This window comes from Ursus arctos, unplaced genomic scaffold (assembly GCF_023065955.2).
Source record: "Ursus arctos isolate Adak ecotype North America unplaced genomic scaffold, UrsArc2.0 scaffold_19, whole genome shotgun sequence".
Taxonomy (NCBI): Eukaryota; Metazoa; Chordata; class Mammalia; order Carnivora; family Ursidae; genus Ursus; species Ursus arctos.
The window spans coordinates 39,453,734-39,469,463 of record NW_026622863.1 but is presented as its reverse complement, the minus strand read 5'-3'; the positions used below and the strand labels follow the sequence as shown (position 1 = coordinate 39,469,463).

General features: G+C 49.2%; 1 protein-coding gene across 3 annotated transcripts in view; it reads left to right on the top strand.

Annotated features, from left to right (window-relative positions):
* PEPD (peptidase D) overlaps nucleotides 1-15,730 on the top strand; it is a 113,318-nt gene that overhangs the window by 22,180 nt on the left and 75,408 nt on the right. For all 3 annotated transcript variants that reach the window (XM_026484297.4, XM_057314316.1, XM_057314317.1), the window contains 3 exons: nucleotides 2,948-2,995; nucleotides 4,402-4,463; nucleotides 14,517-14,561. In XM_026484297.4, coding sequence (XP_026340082.1) covers nucleotides 2,948-2,995; nucleotides 4,402-4,463; nucleotides 14,517-14,561 — 155 coding nt within the window. The remainder of the gene's footprint in view (nucleotides 1-2,947; nucleotides 2,996-4,401; nucleotides 4,464-14,516; nucleotides 14,562-15,730) is intronic.

Here is a 15,730-nt window from a genome sequence, read left to right as displayed (position 1 = left end):
CACTTTGGAGAGAGAGAATGCACGTGAGGGAGAGGGAGTCTGACATGGGGCTCAGTCTCATGACCTTGAGATCATGACCTGAACCAAAACCAGGAGTCAGACGCTTCACTGACTGCACCAGCCAGGTGTCCCAAAACAGTTCATTTTTAAAAGCTTGGGTGCTTGCGTGGTGAAGCCCAGCTCTCTAGACCAGTGCAGGCTTTCTTGAGAGCACTGGTTAAGGACTGCCCTGCCCCTTTCTGTGGCGCATCACCCAGGAAGAGTAGCTTGCAGGTCTGGCCGGGGCCCTGAGCATGAGGGTGCATGAGGGGTCCGTGGGAAGCCTCTGATTGTCCCCAAGGGAGGGTCCCTCGCTGTGCTCGAGGCTCTGATAAATTCTGCCTGTGCCATTTCCCTCAACCTGCCAGAGAGGCCCGGCTGCCCAGGAAATTGATGCTGGCTGTGGGACGCAGCACGTCAGGGGCATTTAACAGCACTGGTTTGTGAAAGCCGATGGGTCCCTGGGGGCCACCGCTCCGTGGAAACGAGGCCCAGCATTGACAGAGCCGAGCCGGCCTGTGCGCTAGAGCTGCGTTTTGAGCTGGCGACACACAGACACATCCCGTCTCCTTTATTTCTGAGGCGTGGAATCGGGCTGTGCTGAGGAGAACGTAGTACTAATGGGTCTCCGTGCAGAAGGGCGGCTGGAGCTGCCAGGCTGGGGGAGGTTACAACCGCAGAAGTAACCAGGGTCCACTCGAGCAGTCGTGATCAATTGGAGACGCCACGCCACCACAGCTAGCAGCCGCCCAGCCTGCTTGGTGCGTCGGCTCTCGGGCCGTCTGTGCCTAGGGCGGCACGGAGAGGCCTGCTTTCTCCATCACGCCTACCCAGTGCATCCCGAGCCGTCGGCGAGAGAAAAACCATCAGAACACACATTTGTGATCTGGCCCCCCTCTGCCAAGGACAGGAATGCGTGCCGTCCCCGGTGCCTGCTTGCTGTCCGGGACTGCCGCCGTAATTGACAGAGCCATTCTGTGCTGATGCATGGAGACCCTTCACGTCGACGTGACAGCACACCCAGGGGCCAACACACACAGCTCTTGTGCCTTTTAATGAGTCCCCCCTCGTCCAGGAGGGCCTGCGGGAGTGGCAGGGATTCAGCTGAGCCATTGGTGTGTGCAGCACACAGTGGAGGGGGTTCAGTCGTCCTCAGAGCAGTTCCGGAGTCAGATAGGAGGGTCCAGGGAGGCGGAGGTGGGCACACATCTGGAGAATCGTCGGGCCACCCGCATCAAAAACCTCAACGAAGCTTGTGGCTTTTCACCCAGCAGTGTCACTGGGTCTATTTTTTTTTTTTTTAAGGAAATACATTTTTAAAGGAATTTATGTTAAGGAAATAGCCTTGTATATAAGAGTGCTCATTAGGGCATCACTTACAGTAGTTAATCATTAGAAGTTATTTAAGTGTCCGGTAGAGCAATGAATGAATGAACTGCCCCGTGTCCATTAAGAGAGCCATACAGCCGTGTGTTCAACTCTGGCCTCTGCTCGTTTTTAACTGTGATTCTGGACAAATTATGGAATCCATCAGCTTTCTCACATTTGTGAAATCTGGACACGAGTAGCCCTAACTCCCTGGGTGGTTAGATGAGAGATGATGTCTGGAGTGACCGGCACAGGCCAGGGACTGGATCAGGGGCTCGTTGGGCATTTCCCCTCCCCCGGCGGTAGTGACTGGTAAAAATCACGTAGTTGGAGAATACTGCATCTCAGGAAACAAGTGAAGTGTGTAACTTCATGTGATCCAGATGTCATTACAGATCTCTGATTTCACGTGCAGAGATAAAAAGTCTCTGGGGATGGCATTGTAGGTGTATTTTATCTTCTTATAGTTTTCAGTATATTCCAGGTTTTCTCTGGGAGCCTCTCAGTATTAAAAAACATGTATATACATATGTCAAAACTTATCAAAATGTGCACTTTAAATATGTGCATTGTAGAGCGTGTCAGTGATAGCTCAGGAAAGCTGTTAAAACAACAAACAACAAATTCTTCTCACGCTCACCCGTGTCAGGGTGTGAAAGTTCCGGGTGGGGGCAGGGGGGACTGAAATACAGCAGTGGCCTTGGTAACCAAGGTGCACGGCAGACTGAGGCGTGGGGGCCAGGAGAGGAAGAAAGCGTTTCCACCAGGGTGCTTGGTGCTCTCGGGTACAGATGTCCTGGCTAATGCAATATGGTGGGCACTTTGCCAAGGGAGTGGAGCCGGAGATGAGGGAGTGAATGAACCTGTCTGGGGAACAAAGGGCCTCACTTCTGAGTACTGTTGATGAGGGGGAGGAGGCATCCCAGGCAGGGGTCAGAGCCCGAGCAGAGGCATGGAGAGGTGAGGTTGCATGGCACACTTATTCATAGGGCTGGGGTAGGAAGCAGCCCGCATGCAGGGACGTGAGGCCTGAGTGGATCAAGGTGGAGGAGGGATGGAGAATGGGAATGTGGGATGGGGGACAGAGGATGGGGTTGGGGGTAACTTCCTCCACACAGTCTAGGAGATCACTGGGGGCAGGGAGGAAGGTGTCTGCCTGGGGACAGGAGGCTGTTGGGATCAGTACCTAAGAGGCAGTAGGAACAGGTCTTTCAGGAGGGACTGGCAGATGGACAGAGGTGCTGGCCTCGGGGGAGGGGTCTGGTGTGGAACCTGGGACATGTGTGGGGCCCAGAGGCAGGGTGGCATGTGGGAAGGTATGCCAGGTGTAGGTGTGAATCCCTGTCTGGCACTTGATAGGCACATGGCTTTCAGAAGTCCTTTGGCGTCCGCGAGCCTTGGGGTCCTCATCTGCAGGATGGGGACAACATCACTGCCTGTTTTAGCAACCGGCTGGCATCGTTAAGTCATGGTGGCGTAGCATCTCCATCAGATGTCTTCTTGGTTGCTCTAAAGTGGATTTTTCTTTCTGACCTTTTAGATCGCCAGTGTCCTGACGTCACAGAGCCCCTCTGTCCTCCTCACTTTGGTAAGTGGCTGGTGTCCAGGGACCGGGCACCCATGGGGAAGGGTTTTAGGGAGCTGCCTGCCCCTGCAAAGGATTTGGAAACTGGAGAAATGGTCATGGGTAACACGTAGCAAACACCTCATTCAGGACGGCTGAATACATCCAGGACCACGTCCTCCATCTTCCGTGTCCCTGGGATGTGCCGTGTCTTTGCAGAAGACACCACGCCTACTCCAAGGGTTAAAACCCAGCTGGAGGATGGGTTTGTGTCAGGCTGAGCTCATGGAGTTGGTGGGTGTAGAATATCAGTGTGCTTCTACCCTGTGTCTCCTCCATTGTTAATAGACTTTTAAAGACACTCCCATGGCGCCTGTCCGTGAGATTGCTGGGCTGTTTGGCATCGATTTAGAATTGGTTACGCTGAATGAGCTGCCACGGCCTGGGGGTGGGTCGGGGTGCACGGTCGGCCCCTGGTGCCTTAAATAGGGCTGTGGGGGCCCTTGGGCTTCGAAATGGCTCAGGGTAGAAGCCTGCTTTCTTGCACTTTTTTGACCTTGGGGAGTTTCAAATATGGAGAGTGTATAATGTTCTTCCCTCCCAAAGTGACCCTTCTTCCCCTTGTTCATCGATTCTTTTTCAGAAATAATTCTTGGTTTTTTTTTTTTAAAGCACTTCACATGGTGTCTTTTTTCCGCTCTGCTGTTTTGATGGCTGAGCAGGAAGATTACGTGAGATGTTTGTGGTCGGAGGTGACCCGATGTGTTTTCTTTGGGGGGCATTATTCAACGTTGGCCTGCCGTTCTCTCGGAACAGAGAAGGCCTTGCCTCTCTGGGGATGGCACACTTTTCTCTGAGTCCCTTGTTTTGTCTCCTCTCCTCTCCGAGTTCCACTTGGAGTCTCCTTCCAATCAGGGAAAGGACAGGGTTGTACCACAGCTCCGTGGTGTCACTGAGAAGAGGCCATCGTGTTGGGGTTGAGTCCTACCCGCGTCTCCGGGAGGGCTGGATTTGACAGTGGGGAGTGTGTGCATGAGGGAGATGGGGCCAGCCTGGGAGAGCAGATGGGGAGGAGTGGTCCCGTCGCCCCTGTCTGTGCCTGCACAGCCTGAGCTGGTTTCAGCAAAGTGGTCTGATGGAGGAGGCTTTCGTGCACCTGGGACGCTGTTTGTGCAGCCCCTTTCCTCCACCTTCAAGCTGTGGCAGAGAACGGACAGCTTGCTTTTGTGCAGGGGTGGAAGGGCAGGGTTGGGTGGGAGTTACCTGAATGGCAGGAAGGGATGTGTTTGCTGGGCGGGGGTGGGGACTCCAGGTTCTTCCCTAGTCGTGAGGCTAGATGGAGGAGGCAGGCCCTCCCACGCAGACGGTGGGGACCCGTGGGGCGCCCCCATGTGCCGAGTCCGCCCTTCATGCTCCCTCTGTCTCTGCAGCGTGGTGTCAACACGGACAGCGGCAGTGTCTGCAGGGAGGCCTCCTTCGAGGGCATCAGCAAGTAAGTCCTGGGGCCCCTGGAATGGTCTCCCTCCTTCCCCGCTCACCTCTTCACCAGCAGGCTTTGCCCTGTCTGCAAGCTAGACACAAAATACGTGAACAGGAGGCTGCTAAGAAGGAGTCAGATCGGGTATTTTGAGGAAATGTTTAGAAAAATAGTTTTCCTAAAATCACTTTAACTTCTGCTTCTCGGTTGAGCTCCGTAATGCAAGTGCAGACCTGCCCGGGCTTGGGGAGCACGTGCAGGTCGGGGCCTGCTCCCTCTCTAGAGATCTGCTCTCAGCTCTGTGGTCCTTACTCTTCTCAGCTCTTCCCCTCGGTCCTGGCACTGACTTCTCCCAGCCTGCATCCTCTGTTGCCCCGGTCTCAGATAGGAACCCCCTTACCTGCCCTCGCTCCCTAGTTTAGCTCCAGGGCTGATCCTCCAAACCCTACTCCCCCTTCTGGGCCTCTCCCGGCAGGAAGGCAGATATGGGACCGAGGTAGGGCACCGTGCCCTCCTTGTTCCTCTTACACTGAGGTCCCTGGAGAGCTGGGCTGTGTCCCTGGGCCGGCTGGGGACTGGCCCTGGGGGGGTCTGTGGGGCCCCAGGCTGTGGCAGAGGAGCCCTTGGGGGGGCACCTGCTCCTCCAGGCTGCTAAGTGTGGATGCCCCCCAGCCTTGCTCCTGGGCCTCCATCCCCAGCTCCTCCCCCACCACCCTTACCCTGCGCCACTGCGTCCTGTTGTCCTTTGGTGGACTGAGGCGGTGACAGAGGAAGTGCCTTATAATTATGTATGAGCCTGAGCCACGGGGAGTTTGTGCGTCTGTGTGATGTAGGGGTGATTAGGAAGGATTATGAGCTCATAAATATGTATCACTCCCCCAATGATAAGAGCGATGGGATGGGGGCGAGTATCAGGTTTGCTTCTCATTGCTCAAATCCCTCCATCCTCTTGGGAATTTCCCCAGAGTAGCCACGTGCTCGCTCTTTGAAATGCCGGCCGTGGAGCCACCATTTCCCCCCAGGCCCCGGAGTGGAGCAGAAGGCATGGGCCCAGCCCGCTATGGCCTGACCTGGGCCCAGCCTCCCCTTGTCTCCCAGCCCTACTGAGGGGCCACTGCCTGGCTCACCTGCCTCGACCAACACCAACATCTGTGTTCCCATGGGCTGGCCCCTCCAGCCTCCCTAGGTCTCTGCCTCGTGGGGAAGGCCCTGAGTGGGAGGAAGGTGCCTTCACGGTCACCTCACCGACCAGTGTTTTGACCTTAACAGAGCTTGCCCCCTGAGCCTCAGCTCCCCCACGCGTAGCATGGTGTTGCTGGGCTTGCCATGGGGGCAGAACGGGATCGTGCTCTGCCCCGGAGCCTGGCGTGGAGCTGGTCCTCAGGAAACTGTTGTTCACTTGTTCACAAGCACATCCTCGCCAAGCCCTGTTGCTCCCCTGAGCCTCAGTCTCCCCAGCTGTGCAGTGGGCAGGTAGACTTCGGAATCACTGATTATAAGATTCCCAATGTCAGTGAGTGCGGGTTCTTTGCCTGCCCCCTCCAGAGGTTTCTGGTGGCCGAGAATGCCTCCCCAGCACCCCAGGAACAGTTGTGCCAGGTGGTATGGCAGGTATGGGAGGCAGCTCTGGTTGTGGCCCCTGAGAGTGGAGCTCCGTTGGCTGCTCCCCAAGTTTTCCCAGAGAGGAGGCGTGGGGAGATTCCAGGGACATCGCAGTCAGTGGGCTGTGGAAGCTGAGGCCTCTTCCCTAGGAGGAGTCCTGCTGTGAACATGACCTCTCCCTTCAGTAGGCAGACCTCAGCCTCTGGCCCCTGTTGTTCCGTGGGACCCCTCAGCCCCTACCAAGAGCTCAGAGGAGCCTGTGCTCTGCCAACCCCCCACCCTGCCCAGTCGGCATTTGGAAGCTTTTTTGGAGAACCAGGGGCTGCCTTAACTTTTGTTTGTTCTCCCCAGGCCCCGGCTGGGGGCCCTCTCTGATCTGTAGTCCAGTCCAGATGAGGCTGACTCTGAGGTACTCCCCAGCCCCTCACCGCTGGGCTGAGAGCCTCTGCCCGCAGGGCTGGGGGATTTGTTTCCATACCCATGTGTCTCGGCTGACGCATTGCTGGTGAGAGCCCCTCCCCCGTTTCTCTCTGCTTCGGAGCCCCCTGACCTGCCTGTGGTCCTCCCTCCCTTCCCTCTGGGACACCCTTCGAGCAGGTTGGCCCTCAGGTTGCTCTGTGGGGTGGGAGCCTGTGGTGGGGGCCCCTACCCCGCATGCCATGGGTATGATTTCGGGCCCCAGTCTCTGCCTCCAGCTGCCCGCTGGAAAGTCCTGTCTGTGTCGCAGTTTCTGGATGCCGCTCTGTCCCCTGGCTGCCAGCACCTTGACTCGGTCGCCTCGTGGCTTCTGCCATTGTCCTTGAGGGCTGCTGCAGCTCAGCCACATTCACCTGCCTGCCGCGTCTCCAGCTGTTTGCTGTGGATAATAATAGCCTGTTTCCTAAGCAAAATGAGTCTTGTTATTGTCCTACTTTCTATCGGTGTCTATCACCGGTGGTTTCTTACTGCCCTAATAAAGCATCTTATTCCTGGAAGTTTGGGTTTTGACCCTTTTGAACTGCTCTGAAACAGCTCACATCTTGGATTTTTGATTGACCTGCTGTGGCAGAAGTTCAGCTTTGGCCTCTAGATTTATGCTAATGGGCCATCCCAGGCCACCTTTGTCCCTTGGCATGGGGTGGGGGGGGAGAAAGGAGCTGATCATAGAACAGTGGCCTCACCTGTCCACCCAGTCCAGACCTTCTGGGCGCTCATCCACGTGGGCAGTCGGCCTGCAACCCTCTCTCCAAATGTGGCTCCTTGGAGTTGGCTGCCTCTGGGTCTGTGACCTTGGTGGGGCTGTGGGTTAGGTCCTGGGAGACTTCAGACCTCTCTCAGCCTTCTTGGATCACGGCAGGGGCCAGGCTTGCAATGGTGGGGATGGTAGAGAACCAGGAGCAGAGGGAACAGGAAGACGGGTGGGGTGGGGGTGGTAGACATGCATCGGGATCTTCCTATGGCCCAGAGCTCCTAGGGTTACGAAGAAGGCTGTCTCTGTTCTCCCGGGGGTGACAGAAGCAGGTGGGGACTGTCTGCTGGGCTTTGTGCTGAGTTTGGGCTCTGGCCCAGGCCACAGCTCTGTGGCCACACGGGAGCAGGGAGAGCTCCCACAGAAGACGTGGAAGGATCAGACACCCCGTGGGCTCTGGCTGGAGAATAGGGTCAGGTGCTCCTTGCCAGGTCCTGCTGAGGGCCTGGCCAGGGCTGTTCTGTGGCCGGAGCTAGCTGGAGCTGAGGTAAAGAGGGTAGGGGAGCGGTAAGGAGGGCGTGGGGCTTCTCCCCATGGGCTGCCTGGAGCAGTCGGTTCCTGTAGCCTGGGAGCAAAGGCAGACACGATAAATCTTTGCTACCGTCTGAGGAGGTAGACTTCAGAGCAGATTTTCCTGAGAGAGAGGGAGGCTGACCATGGAGGAGAAGGTCATCTGCAGGGGCCAGGTGGCCCTTGGGGGTGCCTTCCTGCCGTGAGACAGTTCCCTTCAAAGCAGGCAGACTGCCCAGGAGCCCTGGGCCAGGGCAGTGAGTTGCTGAGGGCTCAGCTTCATGTCGTTGTCTGAGAGAAAAATATGGTCAATATTTTACATCAGCTGGTTATTCAGGATAAGCATATTTCTTATCTTTTGGCATTTACTTAAATTGCCTTGCATATTTGAAGACAATTGGTTACAAATTAATTCCACTTAAATAAGCAGTTAAATATGAAATTGCTGAATTTGGGGGTTGCTAATGCAGGGACATAAATATTCAAAGATGTGAATTTTTAAACCCAGGAAATAGAGGGACTTTGTTAAAACCTGATGATTACAACAAAATGCCGGTCTGTGGTGGGGGGACTGGGCTTTGTGGTTACTGGTAACTCGCATATCAAGTTACTATAGATTAACTTGAGCTTCTCGTTATGGTCCATGGAATCTCCATGAGGAGACAGGAACCCACCCCAGCCCCTAGCAGGAGAGGGCAGTGGGGGGCCCTTGCAGGGCACATTCTCCAGAGGGCCTCACCTCCTTCCTGGGATTAGAAACAGCAGGGAAAAGGCCAGGGGCCCAGGCAGGGGCATTTGGGCCCATCCTACTCACCCTTTGTCACCCATCCCTCAGGCTGAGCCCACCAGGGAATTACCCAATGCTTCTAGGACACTTGCTCCCCGCCCTCATAGGCACTGGTGGATTTGTTTTTACCCTAAAGAGTACAGAGGCAAAAGCAAGGAATATCCAAATTTTATCACCCCAAGTTAAACCCTGTCAACACCGTGGGGAATGTCTTTTGGACTCTTCTGTGTGTGTCTTGAGTGTTTCTCTGTCTGAGTATTTTTGTACCTGGGTGCCCTCTTTCATGAGTCCGTGTGTTTCCGTGTGCGTGTATATTTAGGGGTAAATCTTTCTGTATTAGTCTAAGTGTATGCCTGTCTGGGTGTCTGTGTGTGTGTGTGTGTGTGTGTGTGTGTGTGTGTGTTGCATATAATTATGTGCGTGCCCGCCTGGGCATGTGTTCATTGTATCTTGGGTTTGCATCTGTGTTTGTGTGCTGGGTCACTTGGCTGCTCATGTGTCTGTAGGAGCATGTGTGTATGTGTACGTACATTTTATAAAGTGAAATTTTACTGCTGTGTTTGCCTGCTGAGTAGATAGGCCATTGCTTTTCCTAGCGTCAAAGTGACATTTGGGGAAATGAGAGGCAGAGTCTGTGTTGTCGTCTTGATTTATGTCATCTGCTGCTCTGTTCTTGACTCTCAACCATGTTGGCTGCCTGTGGTCTCTTTGATATTTCACAAGTAGGGCTTTGATGCTACAACATTTCAGGTGACTTTGAGTTGGTCTTATTTGTGTAGTTAGGAGTCCCAAAAGCTTTGGAGATCTGGAATCCTCCCAGCCCTGTTAATGCCCCCTTCCCACTTCTCTCCTCTGTCCTTCCTTTTTCAATGGGCTCAGCCACCAGTGGGGGTGCCGGATGCATAACCACGGCATTAGTTAGGTGTTTTCAAACACCAGTAACGGGGCCATGGAGAGTCCTTGCTTGGTCACAAGCCAGCATGCCCTGTGTATAATATCCTGACCTGAGATGGAGCAGGGCTCAGAATCCAGGGCATTGAACGCCTGCCCTGGCTTCTCTGTCAAGGCTTGTATTTTGTGCTGGGCCATGCCATGCTTCCCCAGCTCTCTCACTGCCAGCTTGAGCTCTGGGTCACACATGATGTGCCCCAACCTGATCTTTTTGTCTCTTGGGGTCTCCTTTTCAATTGTGTTTCTCTTACCAGAGAACAAATTTTGGCTTTATAGATTTTTTTTTCATTTTATGTTTGCCTTTTATTTCATTGATTTCTGTGCTTTTTAATTTCCTTTTAATTTCTTTAGGTTTGTTCTTTCTCTAGCTTCTTGAGAGAGAAGAAAGGGACATGCTTGGGGATGGGAGATTAGATCATTGTCTTCTTTTTTTTTCTTTTTTAAGATTTTATTTATTTATTTGACAGAGAGAGAGGCATCAAGAGAGGGAACACAAGCAGGGGGAGTGGGAGAGGGAGAAACAGGCTTCCTGCCGAGCAGGAAGCCCCATGCGGGGCTTGATCCCAGAACGCTGGGATCATGACCTGAGCCGAAGGCAGAGGCTTAACGACTGAGCCACCCAGGCGCCCCATCTTTTTTTTTTTTTTAATATTTTATTTATTCATTTGAGAGAGAGCGCGCACGAGTAGGAGAGGCAGAAGGAGAGTGAGAAGCAGATTCCCTGCTGATCTGTGAGCCCGACATGGGTCTTGATTCCAGGACTCTGAGACCATGACCTGAGCTGAAAACAGATGGTTAACCATGTGAGCAACCCAGGCGCCCCATCGATCATTGTTTTCAATTTTCTTTTCCACTAAATACGTTTAGAACTATCAATTTTCCTCTGGGCATTGTTTACCTGCCTTTCACCAGTTCTGATATTTTATCATGTTTTTATTTTCTAATTTTGTTAATTCTTTTTTGAACAGCAGGTCTTTAGAAGTGTGTTGCTTAATTTCTAAACAAATTGGGCTTTTGTAGTTTTCCTTCTGTTACTGATTTCTTGTTTAATTCTCCTGTAATCAGTTAGCGTTTTCTGTATCTCAATGCTTTGAAAATTGTTGAAACTTCCAGTGTATGATGACTATGATAAATGTTTCTTGTGTGCAGTGTTGAACAGAAGTGGAGAGGAAGGGCCTTGTTCCTCATCTTAGGGGAAAGCTTCTCATCTTTGACCATTAACTATGATGTAGGCTGTGTGTTTTTTGTAGATACCTTTATCAGGTTGAGGAAGTTCCCTTCTCTTCCTAGTTCATTGAGTGTTTTTATCATGAGAGGTTGTTGGATTTTGTAAGATCCTTTTTCTACATCTGTGTGGGTTTATTCTATATTCTGTTAATATAGTGTATTATATTGATTATTTTTGTCTGTTGAAGAAACCTTACATTCTTGAGATAAGTCCCACTTGGTCATGGTGTATATCCTTTTTATATGTTGATGGATTTTGTTTGTTAGTATTTTGTTAAGATTTTTTTGTGCCAATGTTCATGAGAGATTTCCATCTGTAGTTTTCTTGTGATGTCTTGGTTTTGGTATCAGGGTAATTCTTAGCTTGTGGAATGAGTTGAAAAGTGTTCCTTCCTCTTCTAGTTTTAGTAAGAGTTAATGAAAGATTGGTGTTAATTCGTTTTTAAACATTTGGTATTCATGAAGAAGGCGTTTGATCCAGAACTTCTCTTTGTGAGAAGGTTTTGATTACTAATTCAGTCTCTTTACTTGTCATAGGTCTATTTGGATTTTTTTTTCCTTGTATCAGTTTTGGCAGTTTGTGTCTTTAGGAATTTTTCTTTTTCTTTTTATTTTTTTAAAGATTTTATTTATTTAAGAAAGAGAGAGAGAAAGAGAGCATAAGCAGAGGGAGGGGCAGAGGAAGAGGGAGAAGCAGGCTCCCTGCTGAGCAGGGAGCCATACATGGGGCTCCATTCCAGGACCCTGGGATCATGACCTGAGCTGAGGGCAGACACTCAACCGACTGAGCCACCCAGGCGCCCTGGAATTTGTCTTTTTCTTCTCAGTTATCCAGTTATTGCCATACAGTTGTTCATTATATTCTCTTATAATTCTTTTAATTTTTGTTAAATCAGTAATAATATTCTCTTTTTTATCTCTGGTCAGTAACTTGAGCCTTCTCTTTGTTTCTTGGTCAGTCTAAAACTCAATTTTGTTGATCTTTTCAAAGAACCAATTTTTATTTTACTGAATTTTCTCTACTGTTTTTCTATTCTCTATTTCACTTTTTTCTGCTCAAATCTTTATTATTCTATTCTATTCCTTCTGCTTGCTTTGGGTTTAGTTTCCTGTTCTTTCTCTAGTTTCTTTTTAAAAGATTTTGACTTATATTTGTGAGAGAGAGAGAGAGGGAGGGAGAGCACGCATGTGTGGGGAGAGAGGGACAGAGGGAGAGAGAAAGAATCCCAAGTAGGCTCCATGCTCAGTGTGAAGCCTGGTGTGGGGCTTGATCTCACAACCCTAATATCATGACCTGAGCCAAAATCAAGAGTCTGGTGCTCAACTGACTGAGCCACACAGGTGCTCCTTCTTTTTCTAGTTTCTTAAGGTGGAATACTAGGTCATTGGTTTGAGATAACCTTCTTCCTTTTTAACATAGGTGTTTTCGCTATTAACTTCCTTGTAAGCACTACTTTAGCTGCATTCTGTAGGTTTCGGTATGTTGTGCTTTTGTTTCCATTCATCTCAGAGTATTTTCAGTTTCCCTTGTGATTTCTTCATTGACCTATTGGTTATTTAAGAGTGTAAAATTTAATTTCCACAGATTAGTGAATTTTTGTTCTGTTACTGATTCTAATTTCATTCCAGTGTGCTTGAAGGACACATTCAATATGATCTCAGTCCTTTTTTTTAAGTTTATCGGGAGTTGTTTTATGGCCTGACAAATTAATCTATTCTGGAGAATGTCCCATGTGCACTTGAGAAAATGGCTATTCTACTGTAGGGTGGAGTAGTCTAGAGATGTCTGTTAGGTCTAGTTGGTTTATAGAGTTGTTCAGGTCTCCTGTTTCCTTGTCAATCTTCCATCTAGTTCCATCCATTTCTGCAAGCAAAGTATTGAAGTCTGCAGATATTGTTGAATTATTTATTTCCCCTTCAATTCTGTCAGTTTTTGATTCATATATCTCAGGGCTGTGTTGTTAGGTGCATAAAGGTTTATAATTATTATGTTTTCTTTGTGAATTAGTCTTTTTATTTGTATAAAATATCCTTTATCTTTAGTAAATTTTTTTTCTAAGTCTTATTTTGTCTGATATTAATGGAGCTGTTCCAGCTCCCTTTTGGTTTCTGTTTGCATAATACATCTTTTCTCATCCTTTCATTTTCAGTCTACTTGTGCCTTTGACTCTAAAGTGTGTCTTTTTAGAGTGTTTACTTGTATCATATTTCTTTTAATTCCTTCTGCCAGTCCCTGCCTTTTAATTGGAGAATCAAATCTATTTACATCTAAAGTAATTACTGTTAAGGAATGACTTCCTTCTGCCATTTTGTTACTAGTTTCTATATGTCATATATCATTTTTGTTCCTCAGCTTTTTCATTACTACTTTATTTTATATTTTATTTTTTGTGATACATGGTTTTTATTCCTTTCTTATCTCCTTTTCTGTATGTTTTAATTATTTTCTTAGTTGTTGCCTGGGGGATTACAAATGACCTCTTAAACTTGTGACAGTCTAGTTTGCGTTAATGTCAACTTAATCTCAGTAGCATACAACAACTTTGCTTCTGTATAGCTCCATGTTATCCCCCCTCCTTTGTGCTGTTATTGCATATAGATTGCATCTTCACATGTTCCATTGGTCAGCACAGATTGACAATTGCTTTATGAGGTTGTCTTTTTAAGTCAGAGAGGTGAAAAAAGGAGTTACAAAAGAATACATTTATCCTGTCTCTCTACTTGCCTATGTAATTCTTTTTATTGATACCCTTTTTTTATTCATGTGGATTCAAGTTACTGTAGTGTTCTTCACTATAGTCTAAAAGATTCCCTTTAGAATTTCTGGTAGGATGAGTCTTCTAGCGATATTTTTGTCTATCTGGGACTGTTTTAATTTTTCTTTCATTTTTGAATCATAGCTCTGCTGGATATAGAATTCTGGTTGACATATTTTTTTTTCTTTCTTTCTACTGCCTTTTGGCCTTTATGACTTCTGACAAGAAATTAGCCATTAATCTTACTGAGAATTCCTTGTATGTCATGCTTTTTTTTTTTTTTTTCTCTTAGTGCTTTCAGGATTTTCTCTTTGTCTTTCGACAGATTATATGTCCAAGTGTCGGTCTCTTGGGATTTATCCTTTTTGGAGTTTATTGGGCTTTGTAGATTCATATTTTTCATTAAACTGGTGAAGTTTGGGGCCATTATTGCTATTGTTTTTTTTTTCAAAAATTCTTCTGCTTGGGGTGCCTGGGTGGCTCAGTCGTTAAGCATCTGCCTTCAGCTCAAGTCATGATCCTAGCGTTCTGGGATCAAGCCCCGCATCGGGCTCCCTGCTCAGTGGGAAGCCTGCTTCTCCCTCTCCCACTCCCCCTGCTTGTGTTCCCTCTCTCGCTGCCTCTCCCTCTGTCAAATAAATAAATAAAATCTTTAAAAAATATTCTTCTCCTTTATCTTTCTCCTTTTCTTCTGGGATTCCTATTGTGTGTACGTTGGTATACTTGACAGAGGAGGCTACGGCTGCTACGTCTGCCTAGTGAAAGTGGAGGACAGTGTTTTGTAGCCGAGCAGCTTGTTCTCTGACTGTGCTTAGAGCACTTGGCCTGGCTGTAGGGCTGCTGCCGGAAGTGAGCAGCAGGCCTTCTATGGGCCAGAGGGTCATGAAGTGAAAGCCTGGGGCCCTCTCTGGGTCGAGTCCTCCCTTGATATGTCTTGAAAGAGGTATTTCTTGCAGGGAGATGATAGACCATTGAACTAATAGGCTTGATTTGTTTTTCCTCTACAGGTTTAATGTCAATAACACCATTCTTCATCCGGAAATTGTGGAGTGGTGAGTATTGCCTGGGGCTTCTTCGACTGTTTGTTGTGCTCCACTCAGGAAGCTAAGAGACCCTGCTGTTGCCACCTGTGGCATCTCAGAGTGCCCCTCAGACAAGATGGTCCCCAGGACAACTTTTTTCTCTGTTTTTTTTTTTTTTTTTTTTGGTGTCAGTTGGTCTGTTTTTCTGAAAGGGCATGAGTCACTTGAATGTCAGTTAAATTTTTCTTGTTTTTAATTTAGGAGTCTTTTAAAAGCTCCTACCATAAATGAGCCACGCTTATATAGCTCAGTTAGAGTAGTTAATGAAAAGAGGGAAAATAAACATCATACATAATCCTATTACCAGAAAGGTAAACATGCGTTCCTCGTGTTTGTTCTGTGTCCTGACAAGCTGGCATCCTATTGTATGTGTTCTTACATTGCCTACATTCCTTCCTTGCTGATCTCGGCAGCCTGTACGTACCTGTGGCATAACTGGTTTCTGTTAGGTCATAGCAGGGCAAACCTTCTCAGGTTGGGGCATCACCTCTGTGGGCCCTGGAAGTGGCCCTCCTACTCCAGCAGTCATTTTGGCCTCAGACTGGAGACACGGTTGTAGGGCAAGAGAGGTAACAGGTTACCAGGTAGGAGGCTGCTGCAGGATCCAGATGGCAGTGGAAGGGTGGTGCAACAGAGCCAAGAGTAGAGTGGTGGACAGAGGAAACGCCCCTGGGAGGAGCTGGCTGTGACCTGAGTGAAGGCTGGAGTTGAAGGTGACTCTGGTTTTTTGTCCTGAACAGCTGGGTAGTGTGTCACCAGGAGGGGGATGGCTGGAAAGAGCAGGTGCTGTGGCCGATCAGGGACTTGTTTGGGGCATGTTGAGTCTGAAGCAGGTTCCAGCGGGAGTGAGGCTGGGCCAGAGGTGGAAATCCGAGTGCCATCATAGGCATCGGTACTGACCGTGGCAGCGCCAGAGGGTAGGCTGGCCAGCCCAGCTTCCTCGGCTGCCACACACGCTCTGAGGATGGGGCCTGTGTCCTTTCAGTACACAGCTGCCTTTTCTTGTTTTTATAAAGTAACAGATGCCTGGCCCATCTGTAGCTCCCAGTTGACAGCAGAATAAATCCTGGATACTCAGGAATGGGCCCGCACCCACTTACACCCCACGTGTGACACTCCCTCGTGGCCGCTTACAGTTC